The sequence below is a fragment of the Macaca mulatta genome, chromosome 4 (assembly GCF_049350105.2).
Source record: "Macaca mulatta isolate MMU2019108-1 chromosome 4, T2T-MMU8v2.0, whole genome shotgun sequence".
Taxonomy (NCBI): domain Eukaryota; kingdom Metazoa; phylum Chordata; class Mammalia; order Primates; family Cercopithecidae; genus Macaca; species Macaca mulatta.
Window position 1 is genome coordinate 177,756,841 of NC_133409.1, and position 22,731 is coordinate 177,779,571.

The following is a 22,731-nucleotide window of genomic DNA, read 5'->3' on the forward strand; positions in this document are numbered from 1 at the left end:
AAAATAACAGGCAGGCGATTTCCTCCACCATTGGCAATGGCGTAACTGGTCCCACAGCTGTTATTCTTCTGCTTGGCAGAAAGACCAGTGTGTGAAAGTGTAGTTCCACACTGTTTCCCTGGGACTCCTCTACACAGGGATCCCTCTGACTAGGGCTTGGATCATAAGATGATATGATCGTTTCTCTACCTCACAAGGAAATGAGAAATGGAGTATGGCACCAGTTAATGGGCCCCTCATTCTGAAATCTGGGTATGGGTTCAGAGGCACTAGGTTAAGTGATCACTCCCCTGCTCTCTATCAAGCAGCAGAGGGGACAGTCCAGCAGCATCCCAGCCTCAGGGAAAGCCACAGCACAGCCCTTTGGTCTTCGATCCTCTCATCAACCCATTCTCGAAGGAAACCATCTTCAGATCCCTGCAGGCTACACAGAGAGGGACTGTAGGCAGAAGGCTCACACACCAGCCTCCATAAAGCTGGTCGGTTGGGGGGCAGCCTGGATCTAAGAGCCAACACAGATCTAGAAGCAAATCCCAGCTTTATCACTTGCAGCTGAGTGACTTCAGGCCACTTACTTAACCTCGCGCTGCTTCAATTTTGTCAAAAATAAGAATATCTCACAGAGTTTCTGTGACAATTCAGCATGGAAAAGTGTGTAAAAAACCTAACACAGTACCTGGCACCTCATAAACACTCAGTGGGTATTTTTTTTTTCACTGAATGTCATGAAATTCAGCTCATAATCTGAAATATCTCACTTTTTAATAAAATATGAAAAAATAAACATTTCTAAATTGTGTTCCTAACTGACATTTACTGTTCATTTACTATGTGCTAGGCACTGTGCTAAACATTTCCCATGCCTCCTCTCACTTCATGCTTACGCTGATGTGAGGCTGGCATATACACTGCACAATCATTACTTTCATTCCCACTTTGCAGATGAGGGAAATGTGACTGCGACAGCTTACATATCTAATCTCGGTTTACAGTAGAGAGTAAATGCCAGGATCAGAACCAGGTGTGTGGGACAGCACAGCCCCATGCTGCCCTCCACTGGAGCAGACAGTGCAACACCACATTAACTCAGCTTTCAACACAAAGCACACTCATGAGACCAAGAAGGCACGGTCTGTGTCCTTGTTCTCCTAACACACAACAGTGACATTTATGGTTTTAAAAAGAGAGAGAGAGAAAGAAAGAAAGAGAACCAAATAGTCATAGTCTAAGTTGAAAGACAAAAGGCGATATGGTTTGGCTGTGTCCCCACCCAAATCTCATCTTCAGTTCCCACGTGTTGTGGGAGGGACCCAGTGGGAGGTAAATGAATCACGGGGGCAGGTTTTCCCATGTTGTTCTCGTGATAGTGAATAAGTCTCATGAGATCTGATGGGTTTAAAAACAGGAATTTCCCTGCACAAGCTCTCTTCTCTTATCTGCCACCATGTGAGATATGCCTTTCATCTTCCACCATGATTGTGAGGCCTCCCCAGCCATGTGAAACTGTGAGTCCATTAAGCCTATTTTTCCTCCCAGTCTCACGTATGTTTTTATCAGCAATGTGAAAACAAACTAATACAGTACATTGGTGCCAGCAGAGTGGGGCACTGCTGAAAACACATCCAAAAATGCGGAAGTGACTTTGAAACTGTAAAAGGAAGAGGTCGGAATAGTTTGGAGGGCTCAGAAGAAAACAGAAAAATGTGGGAAAGTTTGAAATTCCCTAGAGACTTGTTGAATGGCTTTGACCAAAAGCTGATAGCGATATGGACAATGAAGTCCAGGCTGAGGTGGTCTCAGATGGAGATGAGGAACTTGTTGGGAACTGGAGCAAAGGTAACTCTTGTTATGTTTCAGCAAAGGAACTGGCGGCATTTTGCCTCTGGTCTAGAGATTTGTGGAACTTTGAACTTGGGAGACATGATTTAGGGTATCTGGCAGAAGAAATATCTAAGCAGCAAAGCATTCAAGAGGTGACTTGGGTGCTGTTAAAGGCATTTGGCTTTATAAGGAAAGCAGAGCATAAAAATTTGGAAAATCTACAGCCTGACAATGCGATAGAAAAGAAAATCCCATTTTCTGAGAAGAAATTCAAGCTGGCTGCAGAATGTTAATCCCCAAGACAATGAGGAAAATGTCTCTGGGACATGTCAGAGGTATTTGTGGCAGCTCTTCTCATCACAGGCCTGGAGGCCTAGTAGCAAAAAGTGGTTTCATGGGCCAGGCCCAGGATCCCCATGCTGTGTGCCTAGGGACTTGGTGCCCTGTGTCCCAGTCATTACTGGGTTCAAGGCAGAGCTCGGGCCGTGACTTCAGAGGGTGCAGGCCTCAAACCTTAGCAGCTTCCATGTGGTGTTGAGCCTGCGAGTACACGGAAGTCAAGAATTGAGGTTTGGGAACCTCTACCTAGATTTCAGAGGATGCATGGAAACGCCTAGATGCCCAGGCAGAAGTTTGCTGTAGGGGCAGGGTCCTCATGGAGAACCTCTGCTAGGGCAGTGCAGAAGGGAAACATGGGGTAGGTGCCCCCACACAGAGTCCCTACTGGGGCACCACTTAGTGGAGCTGTGAGAAGAGGGACGCCATCCTCCAGACCCCAGAATGGTAGATCCACAACAGCTTGCACCAGGCACCTGGAAAAGCCGCAGACACTCAACACCAGCCCATGGAAGCAGCTAGGAAGGAAGCTGTACCCTGCAAAGCCACAGGAGCAGAGCTGCCCAAAACCATGGGAACACACGTCTTGCATCAGCCTGACCTGTATGTGAGACATGGAGTCGAAGGAGATCATTTTAGAGCTTTAAGATTTGACTGTCCCACTGGATTTCACACTTGCATGGGGCCTGTAGCCCCTTTGTTTTGGCCAATTTCTCCCATTTGGAAAGGCTGTATTTACCCAATGTCAGTACTCCCATTGTGTCTAAGAAGTAACTAACTTGCTTTTGATTTTACAGGGTCATAGACAAAAACGACTTGCCCTGTCTCAGATGAGATTTGAGACTGTGAACTTTTGAGTTAACGCTGAAATGAGTTAAGACTTTGGGGGACTGTTGAGAAGGCATGACTGGTTTTGAAATGTGAGGACATGAGATTTGGGAGGGGACAGGGATGGAATGATACTGCTTGGCTGTGTCCCCACCCAAATCTCATCTTGAATTCCCACGCGTTGTGGGAGGGACCCAGTAGGAGGTAATTGAATCATGGCGGTGGGTCTTTCCCGTGCTGTTCTTGTTATAGTGAATAAGTCTCACAAGATATGATAGTTTTAAAAATGGGAGTTTCCCTGCACAAGCTCTCCTCTCTTGTCTGCTGCCATATGAGATGTGTCTTTCACCTTCCGCCATGATTGTAAGGCCTCACCAGCGAGGTAGAACTGTAACTCCATTAAACCTGTTTTTCTTTCCAGTCTCAGGTATGTCTTTATCAGCAGTGTGAAAACAGACTAATACAAAATGTAAACCTCCACAGGCCAGAAACAAAACAGGAAGAGAGGATAAAGTGAGCCTGCTGGGCTTGGGGTCCACAACCAAGAAGAACCAGGAGCCTGCCTCCTGCAGGATGGCACACTGCGGGCTTGTGGCAGGAAGGAGGCAAAAAGCTTCAAGTCAGAGGCTGGGATGGGATAAGCTCCATGATGGTGCCAGAAGGAAGTCAAATACTGTCACCCAAATGCAGCATGGGGCTGTAGCCCTAAGGAGCTGTAAGATTAGGGATCCAAGTCTTGGGCATAGAATCAGCTCCAGCCCCTCATTGTATGGGTGCTAGACATCTGATGGATCCCTAGGAAATCTCATTCTGGATTTCAAGCCTAGAGAATTGGGTGGAATCATCTGCAAAACCACTTACAGGGTGAAAAGCAAGAGACGGGGGATAGGGGGAGAAGGACAGGAAGAAAGAAAACAGAGAAAGGGTAAAGAACAAAAAAAACCTTCCTCTGAATATGACCCTGCAACCCAAAATTCTAAAACACATGGATAAATCTAATGCTAAGTAATACAGCCAGCAAAACAAATAATCAAACATTAACTTACCTCAGATAAGATTACTTTTATGAAACAATCTGAAACTTTAAAATAAGTGTGTTTTAGATATCCTAAGAGATACATGAAAGCATAACTCACTGATGTGTTCTAGAAAATAAAATTCATAAAAATTTTGGTTTTGTAAACCAGATCTAAAAATGCATCTTCAGGATTGTATCCATCTCCCAGTCAAATTCTTCTCTGAGAAGGAAAACACTAGCCACCCTTTCAAAGAGTTCCTGTCACAAACATTAAGCTGCATCAGAAAAGAAGACCAAAAAAGGCACAGAGAGTAAGTGATGAGAGAGATGTAAGAATATAACAAAGGCGAAGAGGGGAATGAGATGTAATAAAAATTGCAGGAAGGAAGGTCCAGAGGGAGTAGCCAAACGATTCACATGAAAAAGAGAAACTTCCACATCTGGACAGGACAGAATAATAAACCAGTTTTACCCCTCCATATGAAAAACTAAAAAATAAAATAAAATAAAAAACAGACAAATATATAAAATAACACCACTCAAAACATGGGACACCAGTTGACCAAGGACACAGACCCCCCAGAGGGGCGAGACCTAACATTGCTCTAGGAAGGAAGGAGAGCATGGGAGATCTCAATAGTCTCTTTGATTTGAGGAGACAGAGCTGGGAGTCTGGACAAGCCAGGATAGCTAGAATTCTCAGGGCAGAGTAAAGGAGAGAAGAGAGCTGTGCAGAGAACTCTGGAGATCTGCAGAGGAACCCCTTCAGTATTCAACTGAACACTGATCCTGTGTGTTGAAAAATCTACCTGCGGTCGGGGAACAAATCCTCAAAAGGATTAGAGGGAATAAAGATGGAGCTCACACAGGACCAGGAATAGTGCCAGTTCTCAACAGCCAAGCGGAAAAGCCTCATAATTCACGGGTTATCAATTACAGAGCTGAGACAGGTCTGGCATAGGTATTGGGCAAAACTATCCCCAGACTAAACTCTATACTGGTCCTGCCTAATAAGGCTTAAAAAGAAGACCTAAAAGGATCAAAGTGTTTCTAAGTAATCCCAGAACAAAGCTCATGGATATTAGGAAGGTAAAAATATCCAATGCATCAGAAGGTAAAATTAATGATGTTTGGCAATATCCTACAGTAAATTACCAGGCAAGCAAAATAGAAACAAAATACATAAAGAACAGAAAAATCAAAAGTAATTCACCAAGGAATGACAGATGTCAGAATTAGTAGGAAAAAATGAGTTAAAATATGTATTATAATAATATTTGCTATGTTCAAAAAGCTAGAGGAAAGACTAAACATTTTAAGTTGAAACAGGGATGATATTAAAAATATCCAAACTGAAGCAAATGAATGAAAAATACACAGGATGGAGTTAGCAGAAAATTAGACACTGTAGAAGAAATATTGGTAAATTTGAAGATAAAACAATATTAATTATCCAAAATGCAATACAGAAGAAAGAAAATCACTGAAAGAAAAATGAACAGAGCACCAGCGGTGGAAAAGTTTTAAGTGGCCACATACACATGCAAGTGGAGTACCTAAAGGATGAGAGTGACAGAAACTATCTGAAGAAATAATTGACCAAAATTTCCAAGATTTCATGAAAAACATAAATCCAAGAAGCTCAACCAATTCCAAACATAAGAAATCTGAAGAAAACTTTAACTATGTACATCATAACCAAACTGCCTAAAATCAGTGACAAAGAAAACATTGCAAAACCAGTCAGAGAGAAGAGACACATTATGTACAGAAAAACAAAGACAAAAGCAAAGTTGAGAGCAGATTCCTCACAGGAAACAATGCAAGTAAGAAGAGATACGAATAACATCTCTAAAAAATGAAAAGGGCCGGGGCACAGGGGCTCATACCTGTAATCCAAGCACTCTGGGAGGCAGAGGGAGGAGAATCACTTGAGGCCAGGAGTTCAAGACCATCCTGGACAACATGGTGAGACCCCATCTCTCTATTTTTTTTTTTTTTAAATTTTAAAAGTTAGCAGGGTGTGGTGGTGCACACCTGTAGTCCCAGGTCTTCAGGAGGCTGAAGTAAGAGGATCCTTTGAGCCCAGGACTTGGGGGCTGCAGTGGGCCATGATCACGCCATTGTACTCCAGCCTGAGTGACACAGCAAGACTCAATCTCAAAAATAAATAAATAAAAGTAAAAAAACTATTAATCTAGAATTCCTTTCCCGTGAAAATATCTCAAAAAAAAAAAAGGCAAGATGAAGGCTTTATCGGACATACAAATGCAAAAGAATTCATCAGTAGCAGAAGCAGGCCTTCAGTTGTGCAGAAGGAAAAATCGGTTGGGAACCCAGATGAAGAACACTGAAGATGGTAAGGACCTAGCAGATATAAAGGCTTTTCGTATTATGTAAATCTCTTTAAAAGCTGACCAACTACTCAAAGCAAAAATAATCATAACATATTTAGGAGTTGATAGCATACATAAGAATTAAAATATGTGATGGCACAAAGGCCAAGATGGGAAAAAGGGAAGTCTGCTGTTCTTACCCTATACAGGAGTGGGGTAACAACACTCAAAGTGAGACTGTGATAACTGTAAACCCTAAAGCAACTGCTACAATAACAAAACAAAAAGTTACAGCTCATAAGACAAAGGAAATAAAATGGAGTAATAAAAAATACAATTACTCCAAACAAAGTAAGAGAAGAAACAAAATGTTACTCATAGAAAACAAATAGCAAAATGATCATTTAAATCCAACTACATCAACAATAACATCAAATGCAAACAATCTAATTAAAATCACTTTGAAAAAAGAACAAAGCTACAAGAATTCAACCGATTTCAAGACTTATTATAAAGCTACTGTGATAAAGACAGTGAAGTATTGGGTCAAGACAGACAAATAATAGATGCATGGAACAGAATAGAGAGTCCAGAAATAGCCCCAGACATATATGGTTAATTGATTCCAGACAACGGTACAAAGGCTTTGCAGTGCAGAAGGAAAGGTCATTTCAACAAATGATGTTGGAACAACTGGATATCAATATGCAAAACAAAATTTCAATCCGTACCTCAGATCATCCATAAAATTCTTCAAAGTAATCATAAATCTAAATATAAAACTGAAACTATAAAACTTCCACAAGAAAACATAGTAGAAAAATCTTTGTGACCTTGGGTTAGGAAAGATGTCTGAGAAACAATATCAAAAGCAAAATCCATAAGAGAAAAAAATTGGTTAATTGGGTTTCATCAAAGTTAAGGAACTTCTGCTCTTTGAGGGACAACATTAATAAAAAGGCTGAGTGAAAATATTGCAAATCCCACATCCCACAAAAGAATCATATCCAAAATTCAAAAGAATCATATCCAAAATTCACGAAGTTTCAAAAATCAATAAAAAGATAATAGGGTCAGGTGCAGTAGCTCACACCTCTAATCCTAGCACTTTGGGAGGCCAATGTGGGCAGACTGCTTGAAGCCCAAGAGTTCAAGGCCAGCCTGGACAATATAGTGAGACCCTATCTTCACAAAATACGAACAAATTAGCTGACACTGTGATGAGTGCCTGTAATCCCAGCTACTTGGGAGGCTTAAGTGAGAGGATCACTTGACCTGGGAGGTCAAGGATGCAGTGAGCTAAGATCATGCCACTTCACTTCAGCCTGGGCAAAAGAGCAAGACCAAAAAAAAAAAAAGGAAAGAAAGAAAACAAACGGGCAAAATATTTGAATACTTTGCCAAATAGTTACATGAATGCAAATAAGTACATAATATTCAGCATCATTATCGACTAAGAAAATACAAATTAGGCAGGGAGCGGTGGCTCATGCCTGTAATCCCAACATTTTGGGAGGCCGAGGTGGGTGAATCACCTGAGGTCAGGAGTTCCAGGCCAGCCTGGTTAACATGGTGAAACCCTGTCTTTACTAAAAATACAAAAATTACCCAGGCATGGTGGCGTGCACCTGTAATCCCAGCTACTTGGGAGGCTGAGGTGGGAGAGAACTGCTTGAACCCAGGAGGTGGAGGTTGCAGTGAACTGAGATCGCACCACTGCACTCTAGCCTTGGCAAGAGAGCAAGACTCTGTCTCAAAACAAGAAAAGAAAAGAAAAGACAAATTAAAATCATAATCAGATACTCCTACACTCCTATCAGAATGGCTAAAATTACAATGACTATAATAAGTGCCAGCAAAGATGAGGAGCAACTTCCACTCCTAGGCACTGCTAGCAGAAATGTAACATGGTACAACCAGTTGAACAATTTGACAGCTTCTTTAAAAGTTAGTCATGGCCGAGTGCGGTGGCTCACACCTGTAATCTCAGCACTTTGGGAGGCCGCGGCAGGTGGATCATGAGGTCAGGAGATCCAGACCAGCCTGACCAAGTTGGTGAAACCCCATCTCTACTAAAAATACAAAAAAAATTACCCAGGCGTGCTGGCGGGCACCTGTAATCTCAGCTCCTTGTGGGGCTGAAGCAGAGAATTGCTTGAACCCAGGAGGTGGAGGTTGCAGTAAGCCGAGATCGTGCTGCTGCACTCCAGTCTGGGCGACACAACAAGACTCTGTCTCAAAAAAGCAAAAAAAACAGTCATCGACCTACCATGCAGACATTCCATTTGTAGCTATTTACTCAAGAAAAATAAAAGCTATGTCCATATAAAGACTTGTCCACAAATATTTCTAGAAGCTTCATTTGTAATAGCCAAAACCTAGAAACAACCCAAATAGCCAACAAGAGGTGGATGAATAAACATATTGTAGAATATCAACACCATGTAACCCCCTACTTAGTAGCAAAAAGGAATGAAGTATTGATAACATGCTACAAAATGCATGCATCTCAAAATAATTATGCTGCGTGAAAGAAGCCAGAGAGAATACATACAATAGGATTTCACTGAACATAAATCTAGAAAATGCTAACCAACCTACAGTAACAGAAAGCAGATCACTAGTTACCTAGGCCTGGTGGGTAGGGAGAGTGGGCAGAAGAGGTGGTAGAGGGACAGTGAAGGAGCAGAAGGAAACGTTTTGGGGTGATGAGTATATCTTGATTGTGGTGATGGTGTAGTGTGTGTATAATTATGTCAAAAGTTATTAAATGGTACACTTTAGCTTATTGGAAGCCCATTATAATTCAATAAATAAAAGAGTAAGCAGAAAGATTCAGCATGATAGATTTTTTCCCCAATCTATTGAATTTTATAATTTGGAAATCAATTGTGACCTCAACAGAAACCATTACAATGAACTAACCACCACTGCCTGTGTTGGGCAGTAATTGGAAGGTATATTTCATAAACTGTAGCTGAAAGGACAGCAAGTTTCCAGAGAAAGATGGATAGTCAAATAATGGTAGCTGTTTGTTTTATCGTGAGATGACATAGTTTAGAATATATTTAAAGCTGATGAAACAAAATTCTAGAGAAACTGATGGGCTGATAATCAGCAGTCCAGCTAAGCACAAAAGCCACACCCAGTCACCTAGATTTTCTCAGTAAAATACAGCTTTTACTCTGACAAAGACTAGAAAAACAGAGACTGAAAAACTGGTGTAGAATAACAGAAAAAAGGAATTTGTACAGTGAGCTGACCAAAAATAGAAAGAAGAGAGCCACCAACCTTGACTTGGCTAAGGTGGCAAATCTGAGCCGCTACAGGAGCGGGAAGCACAAAGAGATTTGGGCACCGATTCAAGGCTAGGCTTTCATGGAGTGTCTAGTGCAAGTCAAAGGAGTGAATGAGTTAAAGTGGTTGATAACAGAGTTCCGATAACTAACTTTATACTGATGATCAATTCCTCAGTAGAGCTAGGAGAGGCCAGAAGAGAAGTGGCTGAAATCAATCAGGAAATTGAGCTTTCCATGAACCTAAAGAGTAGAAAGAGAATCTTCCCTCTCCCCCTAAATCTTAATGGTTTCTAGGTCACCTGTATACCAACCACCTAAGAGTTACTAGTAGCAGTAAAAATAGTTTGTAATGGGTATAGTTCCAGGCACACTGATGGTTTTCATTACAGTAGCCCTAAAATTTTCAGTGCCTTTTTCTCTGTATCTTAAGATCCAATAATTTTATTTTAATTAGCATAAAACCCCAAATAATTTCAATGTATTATTTCCCTAGATTAGTGAACCTCTCTGTTATCCTCTGCCCAACTGCCATAGAATCAGGAAGGTTTTTGGGCTCCTTAAAAGTATCATAGTTCAGCTCAATCACTGCTATCTCAACTTTTCTCTAAAGAGGTTCCCTTGTACCAATTCCTTAGCCCCAAAAGATCAACCCTAGAATACATTTTCCCCATTCACTAGACATCTAAGGAAAAGTGGGTCTTAGGCCTCCCTCCACCTGATTCCTAGGGTGATGTCTTATTTCCACTGAGTCCCTCCACTGGCTTAAAGCGAGGCACTTCACTTTTCATAGTTAATGATCCCAAGTCTCAGAGGTTGAAGGTGTTGGCCCGTTTTTATCGGAAAGAGCAACCTGCTCTAGACTACATCTAAGCTACGGTGAGGCGAGTACAGACAAGTCAAAATGGCTTGAATGCAGCAACTGCCGTGGCTACTTCACTGCCAAGCGGTACTCTGAGAAGGATAACACTCCTCAAGCCAGGCAACACCAGCCAGCCCAAAAGAGCTGATTTAAAAAATTATTAAAGTGATACACACTTAAAATTTTTGATGTGATTCCATTTAGGAAGAATGTAGCACTAACAATTATAAACCTAATTCTTACTCTCAATCCCTTTCACCTCATTTATACTAACACAGCCTCATGGATAAAAAATATGAAAAGATATGGAAGACATGATTCCTTATTACCATGATCAAGCGATTTCACTCCTGACCAGGACATCACTCACAACACAGGGCCCTAGAACGTTTCTGCTGGATGGGACCGTATATAGGTCCCTATGCAGGTTGGGCTGGCAAGCAAGTTCTCTGAAGGGAATCAACACCTGTGGATGGAAGACAGTGGCAGCAAACTGGGCAGAGGGAGAAGCCAACAAACTACAATCAGGCCAGTGAAGCCTTTACCTTGCCAGAGGTCTGGAGCAGACAGCCCATTAGAATGGCCCATGGAGGGCCTTTGTATTCTTGCCACATTCAGTCTTCGGATGTGGGCTGCCCTGGGAAGGGCATGTCTTTGGGCAAGGAGGCTCCCTGCAGCTAAGGCAGTTCCCCAAGAAGCTGACAGCTGGAGGCGATCTGCAATCCCATCAGCCTGGACCCTTGGAGGGGATGCTGGGAGGTGCACTTTGATGACCACCACAGGTCTTTCAACAAGCAAAGACAAGACATGACTCCCCCATGGCGACATACCTTGTCAAACAGAGGGTCCCAATCCATCTCTCCTTCACACTCATTAATCTAAACCGTGCTACGAGGCCAATCCTTCAGAAAGGGAAATGCCAATGTTTAGCAAAGAAACTGTGCCAAAGAAAGGCTGTAAACTCAAGGACAGAAAGAGAAATTTAAAAGTTAGAAATCCTAAATCCCCACCTTAGTTACTCTGAAAGAAATGGTCTACCAAGCACAGTACAAAATATACAGAAAACACTTGAGAAATATTAAAAATGACAACAAAATCCACAAGCATAAAAATAGTCTAAAGGGTTATTTTATTTCTTTCTTTCTAATTCTAAAATGATAACCTCTCTTATAATAGCCTTAGGATGCTGGTACAATTGAAATGTTAGCAGAAAATAATAAACCACATTTGGACAGGAAAAAAACCTGAAACTAAAGCAGCTGTAATAACACACTGACACAAGGAAATAGTGTGTTCCAATTTTTAATTTTGCTTTTCAAGAACAAAGGAATCCAATAATAATAATAATAAAAGGTGAAAAGCCTAGACCATAAACACAAATATAAAAAGAGTTGCTGAATATTTCTGAGGCCTGTAGAGGCAGTTCCCATTCATCACTAACTGTAGAAAGAGTGAACCTTAAGTTTTTAAATGGTCTTTGCTACCCAGAATGTAACTGGATATGATGTAGTAAATGGAGGCTTTACCACAAGCTAGCTACCAGGAGGCACAGAATGGGGAGAGAAGGTAAAGGAAAGAGTCAGAGGCAGCACCTAGAGAGAGGTCATTTTTTTTTTCTTTTTAAAAGAGACAGGATCTCAGTCTATTGTCCAGGTTGGAGTACAGTAGCATGATCATGTCTCCCTGCAGCCTTGGACTCCTGGGCTTAAGCAATCCTCCTGCCTCAGCCTCCTAAGTAGCTGGGACTACAGGCGTGAGCCATTGCGCCTGTCCCTGAGGGGATTTTTGTTTTGTTTTGTTTTTTGGGGGGGATGACATCGTGGCTTTTGTAGGCCTCACAGTCTCTGAAATATTACTAATAAGATTTCTTTGTGTCTTATCAAAAAGCTAACTTCTGGTATGGCCGTAGAAGTCAGACTGGGGGCTCCAACTGCCTCAAATACTTACCAGCCCTGTGATTTTTACGTGGCACTTTATTCTCTGTGTCTAGGTTCCGTCATCTGAAAAACGGAGATTGTAACACCCGTATCATAGATGCAGGTCAAAAGAAAAAAACTCCTTGTCAACATGCTTAGCACAGGGTTTCACACTGCTACTATTATCTCTATTTTTACCATTATCACCATTATTATTGCTATTATTAATCTAAATTTAATCCGGGTTGATGGCACCTAGATAGGTTTACCAAGATGTTTTTCAGAAGCTAGCAAAATTACTTAATAAACCAACCAACAGCAAGAACCCAAAACCCATAACTAAATAGTGTTTCTGAAATGCCTGAAATAGAACAAGGTGGTCAGGCACGGTGGCTCACACCTGTAATCCCAGCACTTTGGGTGTCCGAAGTGGGTGAATCACCTGAAGTCAGTAGTTCAAGACCAGCCTGGCCAACATGGTGAAAACCCATCTCTACTAAAAATACAACATACAAAAAAGTAGCCAGGTGTGGTGCTGCACGCCTATAATCCCAGCTACACGGGAGGCTGAAGCTTGAGAATCGCTTGAACCCAGGAGGTGGAGGTTGCAGTGAACTGAGATCGCGCCACTGCACTCCAGCTTGCATGACAGACTCCGTCTCAAAAAAAAAAAAAAAAACACAAAAACGAACAAAGCACTTTTCTCTAGATTTCAGAAGAAACAGCTGAGAATCCTGAAACAGTTGTTAACATTCAGTGTGAGCATGAAGGAAGCACACAGCACTGTCTGTGTTCTGTGATATAGACCCACTCACCCCTTCTAGTTCATCAGATGGGCCCGGGCTCCGGTCACCTTCCCACTTCACATCTCCCCCGAGAGGCAATACAGCGGACATCACAAACACGGCAAACACAGTCCGGGACAAGCTCACACACCCCTACAACAACAGCTCATGGCAACACACCCGGAAGAAATACACCAGGGCATGGCAAGGGTATGTGAATGAGGTGCCTTTCAACATTCTCAGGATGCCTGGCCACCGTGTGGATGGGGTTAACAATGACCATGGCTCAAAGGAAAGAAGAAAAAGAAAAGGCTTTCTTCCCAGATAGATTCTAGTGTAGGGGAACCAACGTGTATTCTCCAAGCAGGTGAATTTTTAAACTTTAATTCCATTCCATGATTCTGCCAACTCAGTCTTACAGACAAAAAATTTGAACATTTATAAAATAGCAACATCGATATGTAATAAAAGCTGACTACCAAAAGTCTAGGCTGACAATATTTTTTAAAAAATAAAGGAAACATATGCCTAAATGAAAGAAGCTACAACTTCACTGCTATTCTAACATTTAAGATTCTTTATTTTTTCTTTTTTGGAGATGGAGTCTCGCTCTGTCATCCAGGCTGGAGTGCAGTGGCGCAATCTCAACTCACTGCAACCTCCGCCTCCCAGTTTCAAGCGATTCTCCTGCCTCAGGCTCCGGAGTAGCTGGGACTACAGGTGCCCGCCACCATGCCTGGCTAATTTTTTGTACTTTTAGTAGAGACAAGGTTTCACCATGTTAGCCAGGATGGTCTCGATCTCCTGAGCTAGTGATCCGCCCGCCTCAGCCTCCCAAAGTGCTGGGATTACAGGCGTGAGCCACCACGCCCGGCCCAAATTTAAGATTCTTAATTCTTGTCCAGGATCGTGCCCACCATGTCAGGACGGGCATCACAGTCAGAAAAGTTATATATTGCAGAAATGGTTTTTTATAAGGAAACCTGCCATCTGGTTTTGAAACCTACGCAAATATGAATATAAAAAATAATACAAAGGAAAGTCTAGGACCATATTTTCAGAGAGATATATATCCTGAAACACCTTGGAAAGCTTACATAATCTATACAGAGGCTAGTACATGGCTTATTTTTAAAAAATATCTGCTGGTGCAGATATGAAAGCCACTATCAGCACCAGTAAGGCTGTGGTGCCACAGTCTGGTGGTACACTGCTCCTTCTCGCTTCCTTAGACGTGATAAAGGCAAATCAACCACGACTGTTGTTCTTTGATCGTATTACTCTTTCCTCATGTGCTCCTTGCTTTTACTGTCTTGTCTTAACTTTCCTTCCCTTCCCTCCTCCTTCCCTTTGTTCATATTTACACATTTATTTGATATTTTCTACTTACAAGGCATCTTTCACGTTATCTTGTTTTATTCTCAAGTAAAGTAAGTATCATCCCAACTTTTAAAAGTTAGAAAACTGAGATCTGAAATGCTACGTGACCCGTTCAGGACTTCAGAGTAAGGGGATGAACAAGAGCTTCATTTTAAATTTTCTGATTCTACACTACCGTTTCTCCACGGTCATAAGAGTCTGCTGTCAATCATTTTTCTTCCCCTTGCCTCTTCTTTCCTTCTTTCCATAGATTGTGCTGCATAATGCTTGCTCTCCACGAGTACTTGTGTCACCTACTTTGTCATTTTTCACCCCATTCGTCTGCCCCTCCCCTTGCTTATCCCTTCCCAAGGCTAATTCCCACTTCTCCTCTAGGTGTCAGTATGCATGTGCCTCACCAGGAGCCTTCCAGGAGCACAGGCTGGGTTCAGGAGGAGGCGCCTTGCCTGTGGCACCAACAGCAAATCATTTGATCATAGAAATGTGTAGGATGACATAAATAAGGAGGGTGCTAAAAAAATTCTCTCCATAGTTTGACAACAGAAAAATTCAGATGAGCCTGAATCTTTCTGTAAAGACAGAACACTATCTCCTTAAAATACCAGAATCCCTTCCACCTTACCCTGCCTGTAAAATGGCCTGAACAGCACAACCCATCTCCCTGTATTTGTGTTAAATAGATTATATAACTGTTTAAAATATTACAATTCCTTTCTTTTATCATGAAAGCAAAGAGATGCTGGTTATCATAGGTTTTTCACATCAGCAATTTCTATTTGAAACCTATTTCACTATTATGCCATTTTAATGAAATATATCAAACCTAGAGACAGGAAGAGAAAATAGCAACCACGCATATACTCATTATCCAGTTTTATCAAACTATAACATTTTGTCATATTTGACTTTAGTTTTTAAAAAGTAAAACATTATAAATACATTTGAAACATGGTTTCTACCCCTCCCTAACGCCATTTCCCACTTCCTAGAAAAACATTACCTTGAAGTTGATGTACACTTTTTGAAAATATATCTATATTAAAAATATACAGGATTAGCTAGTGGTTTCTTATATATTACATGAACTATGCATTTGGCAATACGGCAGTCAAGATATTCAAACAAACTTTGCTACACAGAGCAGGAGAGGCTTAATAAATTACAACAAGATTCTCTTTAAATACATATTTGAGTTCAGGCATAAGTAGGGGAAATCTGGAGTATGAAAAAATAGAGGTGAATCAAGAATAGTGAGTACTAAAGTCCCAGTTGGAAGAATGGTGACCATGAATCCTAACTAAGGCCAGAACTTTGTGCTACACTCTATTTCTCTACATCTTTGTCAACAATTCAAAACGTTAGATTGAAAAAATTACTTCCCATTTGAAAACGCTCCTGGTGGTTTTCTTTTGTTTTGCCCTGAATACTAATAAAGATAAGCATCTTTTCATATATTTATTAGTCATTCTATATATATCATTTGCCACCTTCATGTTCACCCATTTTTCTCTTAGTTGCAATTTCTGTTTGCTTATATGGAGGAGTCCTTTATAAATGCCAAATGTGTATTTGACATACCACGGGACTCCTGTTAGAATGGCTACAATTAAAATGACTACCCTTATCAAGTGTTGCTGAAGATGTACAGCAACTGGAATTTTCATAGACCACTGGTAGGAACTGAGATGGTGCAACCACTTCAGGAAATAGTTTAGCAGTTTTGCTGGTTTTTTTAAGTTAAACATACACCTACTATTTGATCTAGTCATTCCCTCTTGGGTATTTACTCAAGAGAAGTAAAAACTTAGGACCCAGAAAGAATCATCCATGAATGTTCAGCGATGCTTTACTGGTAAGAGCAAAAAACTGGAAACTACCCAGATATCTATCAATGAGTGGATGCATAAACAAATCATGGAATTGAATACTTTATAAATGCCAAATATGTATTTGACATACCACTAGACTCCTGTTAGAATGGCTACAATTAAAATGACTAACCCTATCAAGTGTTGCTGAAGATGTACAGCAACTGGAATTTTCATAGACTACTGGTGGGAATCGAAATAGTGCAACCACTTCAGAAAATAGCTTAGCAGTTTTTTTGTTTGTTTTTTTTTTTCAAGTTAAACATATACCTACGTTTATGAGGAGTGAAAACTTAGGACCCAGACAGACTCATCCATGAATGATCATAGACGCTTTGCTGATAACAGCAAAAAAACTAGAAACTACCCAGATACCTACCAATGAATGTATGGATAAACAAATCGTGGAATGGAATACTGATTAACAATAAAAAGGAATCAACTACTGATATACACTATGACATGGATGAATTTCAACATAATTATTTTAAGTAAAACAAGCCAGACAAAAAAGAGCACATATTCTAAGATTCCATTTATATAAACCTAAAAAATGCAAACTAATTAATGGCACCAGAAAGCAGATCACATGTTGCCTGGGGTGAGATGTGGTAAGCGCAGAAGGGAAGGACTGCCAATGAGCAGGAGGAAACCGCCGGGGACAATGAAGATGTTCATCTATTGATTCTGCTGGTAGCTTCATGGCATGAACTTGCAAGACGCCAAAACTTGTAAGACTGTGCAAGTACGTTCATGTTCAGTTCATTGTATGTCAACTTATCAAAATGTATACTTTTGATATGTATAGCTTACTTTATGTTAATTATACCTCAACAAAACTGATTTTTAAAAAAGCTCATGAGAATAAGACAGTAAAGGAGAATCCTAACTACAGTAGGTAGCTGTCTTCTCAGATAAGAAATATAAGTATTTCTTAAAGATAGTCACAATTAAGAAAATCCACTAACCTTCTCTTTATATCGTGCTTTAAAAAAACAAAATATATGTCAATTAAGTTAAAAATAGTTGGAGGGGGAAGGTGGCATTACTGAAAACAAGTATTTTTTGAAAAATAAAGGCAAGTGACTAAGCGAGGTCTAGATTGTAACAATATCGTTCCTCCTGCAGGAAATAATATACTGTTAGTATTTTTGCTGTTGATAGTGGTAATCAGTATGGCAATATGTAAAGTTTTCCACTGGTTCATTCACATGGTTAAGAACCTAGCTCCACTGGGCCGGCGTGGTGGCTCACGCCTGTAATCCCAGCACTTTGGGAGGCCGACGTGGGCAGACCATGAGGTCAGGAGATCAAGACCATCCTGGCTAACATGGTGAAACCCCATCTCTATTAAAAATATAAAAATTAGCCAGGCGTGGTGGCGGGCGCCTGTAGTCCCAGCTACTCAGGCTGAGGCAGGAGACTGGCGTGAACGCAGGAAGCAGAGCTTGCAGTGAGCCGAGATCATGCCACTGCACTCCAGCCTGGGTGACAGAGCGAGACTCCATCTCAAAAAACAAAAAAAAACCTTGCTCCACTGATTACATCCTCATGTAATAACATAATAATATACTCCTATCAGCCTGTATATTTTCACTCCATTGATGACATTGATCCCAATCCATTATCATTCTTAGCAAAGGTTATAAGCATTTTTCTTTCTCTAGCTAAAAGTTTCTGAGAGTCAATCTGAAGCCACAAGTGAAATATTTCATACCTGATCTCACTACAGTTTTCAGTCAAATCACAGTCAAAACTTTGTTTCATGCATGAAATTATTTAAAATATTGTATCAAATTACCTTCAGGCTATGTGCATAAAGTGTATATGAAATACAAATGAATTTCGTGTTCAGACTTAGCTCCCATCCCCAAGACATCTCATTATGTATACGCAAGAATTTCAGGCCAGGCGCAGTGGCTCACGCCTGTAATCCCAACACTGTGGGAGGCTGAGGTGGGCGGATGATGAGGCCAGGAGTTTGAGACCAGCTTGGCCAACATGGTAAAACCCTGTCTCTACTAAAAATACAAAAATTAGCCAAGTGTGGTGACGGGCGTAATCCCAGCTACTCAGAGGCTGAGACAGGAGAATTCCTTGAACCCGGGAGGTGGAGGTTGCAGTGAGCTGAGATTGCACCACTGCACTCCAGCCTGGGCGACAGAGCAAGACTCTGTCTCGGGGAAAAAAAAAAAAAAGAATTTCAAAATCTGAAAAACAAAACAAAACAAAACAAAAACAAATCCAAAACACTTCTGTCCCAAGGATTTCAGATAAAAGACACCCAACCTGCGTTTGAGGACTTACCATCTCCAAAAAGATGTGCCACGAGCCTGGTAAGCGTCTGCTTAAGATCAAACTCTACAAACTTCACGGCCTCCATGGTGTGTGTCTCTTGTTTATGCGCAGAGCGAGAACTTTGTTCAAAGAGCTGCAGGTTTTCTCCATCCTTTATACCAGCAAATAACTGTAAACCAACAGGAAAGGATAAATAAAGAAAATATCCTGGCCCATCTGTATCAGATAACTTTAAAATTCTGCTAAGAATCTTTGACTTTAAAAAGTTATAATGTGGGTATAAGACTCATTATGTCTTGTCAATAAATGTAATGAAATTAACATTCACTTGGTACAGCTCTGAAGAAAGCACTACACTACATGGTATGGAGGGTCTTTAAAGAATTAAGACATTCTTCTGATCTTTGCTAATCTGTTTTTCATTTGCATGAACTTATAGTCATTTCCTAGCAAGAGACAATGTCCTCAATTCTAGTGGAAATACCAGTGAATCCCTTTCATACTCTAAAATTACATCCCTGACCATCCCACAGTGTCGAGGAAATAAATCCTGTAAGGTCCATGAAGGTAGAAAGCAAGCTGGAATTTGCTAGCCCTGTATCTCCAAAGCTCAAGGCAGAGCCTGAAACGTTTCTGCCACTTACTATCCATGTAAACTTAGGCAAGTGATATGGTAGCCAAGCCTCAGGGCATCATCTACAAAGTGGGAGTAATAATAGTAAATTAGTAGATTTTATTACAAACAAAATAATATATAAAAAATACAGAGTACCTGGTGCATTCCAATGGCTAAATAAGTTTTCCTCATATCATGATTATTAACCACAGCTATCATCAGTCATAAGTTGCTTTACCACTGAAATAAACTAACTTTCTGGTCAGTGACATAGCAGGTCTTTACTTGGTAGAAGATTGGCTCAAAACAGATAACTGAGCAAATGAATGTACCATTCTTCCCACTCAGAGTTGCATAATCAAACTTAAAAAATATTTTCATAAAAGAATGAATCAGCTGCCATTTCTAGTAATATTGGTTTGGATAATTAGAACCAAACTTCCTGATAAATGCTACTGAAAAAATACAGAAATTCTTAAAAGCATTAAAGAAGTAAAAACGAGATAGAGAGGTGTGACTGAACTCTATAGGAAGCATGAAGCCAGGGGTAAAAAATTTAAAAATAAATAATAAAGTAAACACAAAGCCAGAGAGAAGTGTTAAGAATACCTGCCTATCTAACGTATCAACTGAAAACCTGAACGTGGGGTATATAACAACTTACCATGGAAGTGAGACAAAAGGGAAAGCTTTGCTGTAGAACCAAGCTGGGGTGCTGGAGTCCCTAAAAGACTCATCCCCCTGATGAGGATGAGCACAAAAGTAAACCAGTCCTTGCGCAGACTTGAAGTCAGATGTCACATTTTCTGCACAATAGAGAGAGCCTTGGGCTAAGAAGATGAACTAAGGCAATCCCAGACACACTTCCTCTAACGCGCCAGCAAAATTAGACAAAACCATTTTCAAAAAAATATTCTAATCTCCTAGGCCTCAAATTATTCTTGTGAGGACAAAAGACAATGACAGCTGTCAATGCTTCCTCTAAAAATAATTTAGAGCAACAAGAAGAACAAATAAAACTACTGAACACAATGCCGTTGGCAGACAGGAAGGAAGGAAGGAAGGAAGGAAGGAAGGAAGGAAGGAAGGAAGGAAGGAAGGAAGGAAGGAAGGAAGGAGGGAGGGAGGGAGGGAGGGAGGGAGGGAGGGAGGGAGAGAGGGAGGGAGGGAAGGAAGGAAGGAAGGAGGGAAGGAAGGAAGGAAGGAAGGAAGGAAGGAAGGAAGGAAGGAGGGAAGGAAGGAAGGAAGGAAGGAAGGAAGGCAGGCCAGCTAAAACCTAGGGACAGAACTGTTACACTCCTACCCACTGATAAGGCTTTAAAGTAAGCAAGAGCAAGCTGGAAAAAATAAGAGAAAGAGAGGAGAATGAGTGAGGTGCTAAGGTTGACCTTAAAAACCCAGAAAGTGTAAGTTACACTAAGTGTGAAAATCCTTTAAAAAGTGTCCCAGTAGGCCTGAGCAGGGACTACAGAAAAGTGGTATAAAAGCATGCCCAATATGAAGTGACAGGCCTCCAAAAGCATAGTTACAATGGAAGAGAAAGGAGTTAATATAAAGTGAAAGACAACCTGTTCAATCGAGAGGAACATAAAAAAGACGCAAAAAGGAAAATTCAAGGTTGCCAAAGATAAAGCACAACTAAAACATTAGAGGATTTACAAAGCCATTCTCTAACCCATACCAAAAATAAATAAATGAACCACTAAAGTGTGCATTGCTACACTAACAGAAGAGGGCACCAGAGACTAAGGAAGTCTTTTTTTTTTTTTTTAAATACTTTAAGTTCTAGGGTACATGAGCATAACGTGCAGGTTTGTTACATATGTATACATGTGCCATGTTGGTGTCCTGCACCTGTTAACTCGTCATTTACATTAGGTATATCTCCTAATGCTATTCCTCCTCCCTCCCCCACCACACAACAGGCCCCAGTGTATGATGTTCCCCACCCTGTGTTCAAGTGTTCTCATTGTTCAATTCCTACCTATGAGTGAGAACATGTGGTGTTTGGTTTTCTGTCCTTGGGACAGTTTGCTGAGAATGATGGTTTCCAGCTTCATCCATGTTCCTACAAAGGACATGCACTCATCCTTTTTTATGGCTGCATAGTATTCCATGGTGTATATATGCCACATTTTCTTAATCCAGTCTGTCATTGATGGACATTTGGATTGGTTCCAAGTCTTTGCTATTGTGAATAGTGTTGGCAATAAACATATGTGTGCATGTGTCTTTAGAGCAGCATGATTTATAATCCTTTGGGTATATGCCCAGTAATGGGATGGCTAGGTCAAATGGTATTTCTAGTTCTAGATCCTTGAGGAATCACCACACTGTCTTCCACAATGGTTGAACTAGTTTATACTCCCACCAACAGTGTAAAAGTGTTTCTATTTCTCCACATCCTCTCCAGCACCTGTTGTTTCCTGACTTTTTAATGATCGCCATTCTAACTGGTGTGAGATGGTATCTCATTGTGGTTTTGATTTGCATTTCTCTGATGGCCAGTGATGATGAGCATTTTTTCATGTGTCTATTGGCTGCATAAATGTCTTCTTTTGAGAAGTGTCTGTTCATATCCTTTGCCCATTTTTTGACGAGGTTGTTTGATTTTTTTCTTGTAAATTTGTTTAAGTTCTTTGTAGATTCTGGATATTAGCCCTTTGTCAGATGGGTAGATTGCAAAAATTTTCTCCCATTCTGTAGGTTGCTTGTTCACTCTGATGGTAGTTTCTTTTGCTGTGCAGAAGTTCTTTAGCTTAATTAGATCCCATTTGTAAATTTTGGCTTTTGTTACCATTGCTTTTGGTGTTTTAGTCATGAAGTCCTTGCCCATGCCTATGGCCTGAATGGTACTGCCTATAAATCTTTTACACAACCAAAAAGGAACAACAAATAAATTCAATAAAAATATAGAAAATTAGTACTCAAAAATCAGAAAGTCAATTCAAAGGAGCTCAACTAATGAAAATCTAACTTTTCTCCCACCCCCCCAAAAAAACCAAAGAGCACTAAAAAGAAACATAAACTAATACTTAAAAACTAAGTTACATATGTTCAATCAAGCATATAAGGATATAAATTGCTTTAGTCAGAAACTCAAAAATTAAGAACAAAAAGAGAGAAAAAAATGAAAAGATAACTGATTTAACTCAGAAAATAAATAAATAAATAAATAAAATCATCTCAGAAACAAAGTCTAAATTCCAAAGCATTCAAGGGACAATGGACTCAATCAAGATTTAATAAGGGGGCACTGAAGACAAGGAGAAAAACAACCAGAAGGAGGATGGTAAAATAAAAAAAGAAGAATTAGAGAGAAAGTGGTAGAAATGGAACACAGGCAAAGAAGGAATTACATTTATATAATT

General features: G+C 40.5%; 1 protein-coding gene across 8 annotated transcripts in view; it reads right to left on the minus strand.

The window, feature by feature from the left end:
- Positions 1-22,731, minus strand: part of FARS2 (phenylalanyl-tRNA synthetase 2, mitochondrial) — a 517,158-nt gene that overhangs the window by 342,513 nt on the left and 151,914 nt on the right. For all 8 annotated transcript variants that reach the window (XM_015135505.3, XM_078000978.1, XM_015135504.3 and 5 more), the window contains one exon: positions 18,754-18,913. In XM_015135505.3, the coding sequence (XP_014990991.2) occupies positions 18,754-18,913 (160 nt within the window). The remainder of the gene's footprint in view (positions 1-18,753; positions 18,914-22,731) is intronic.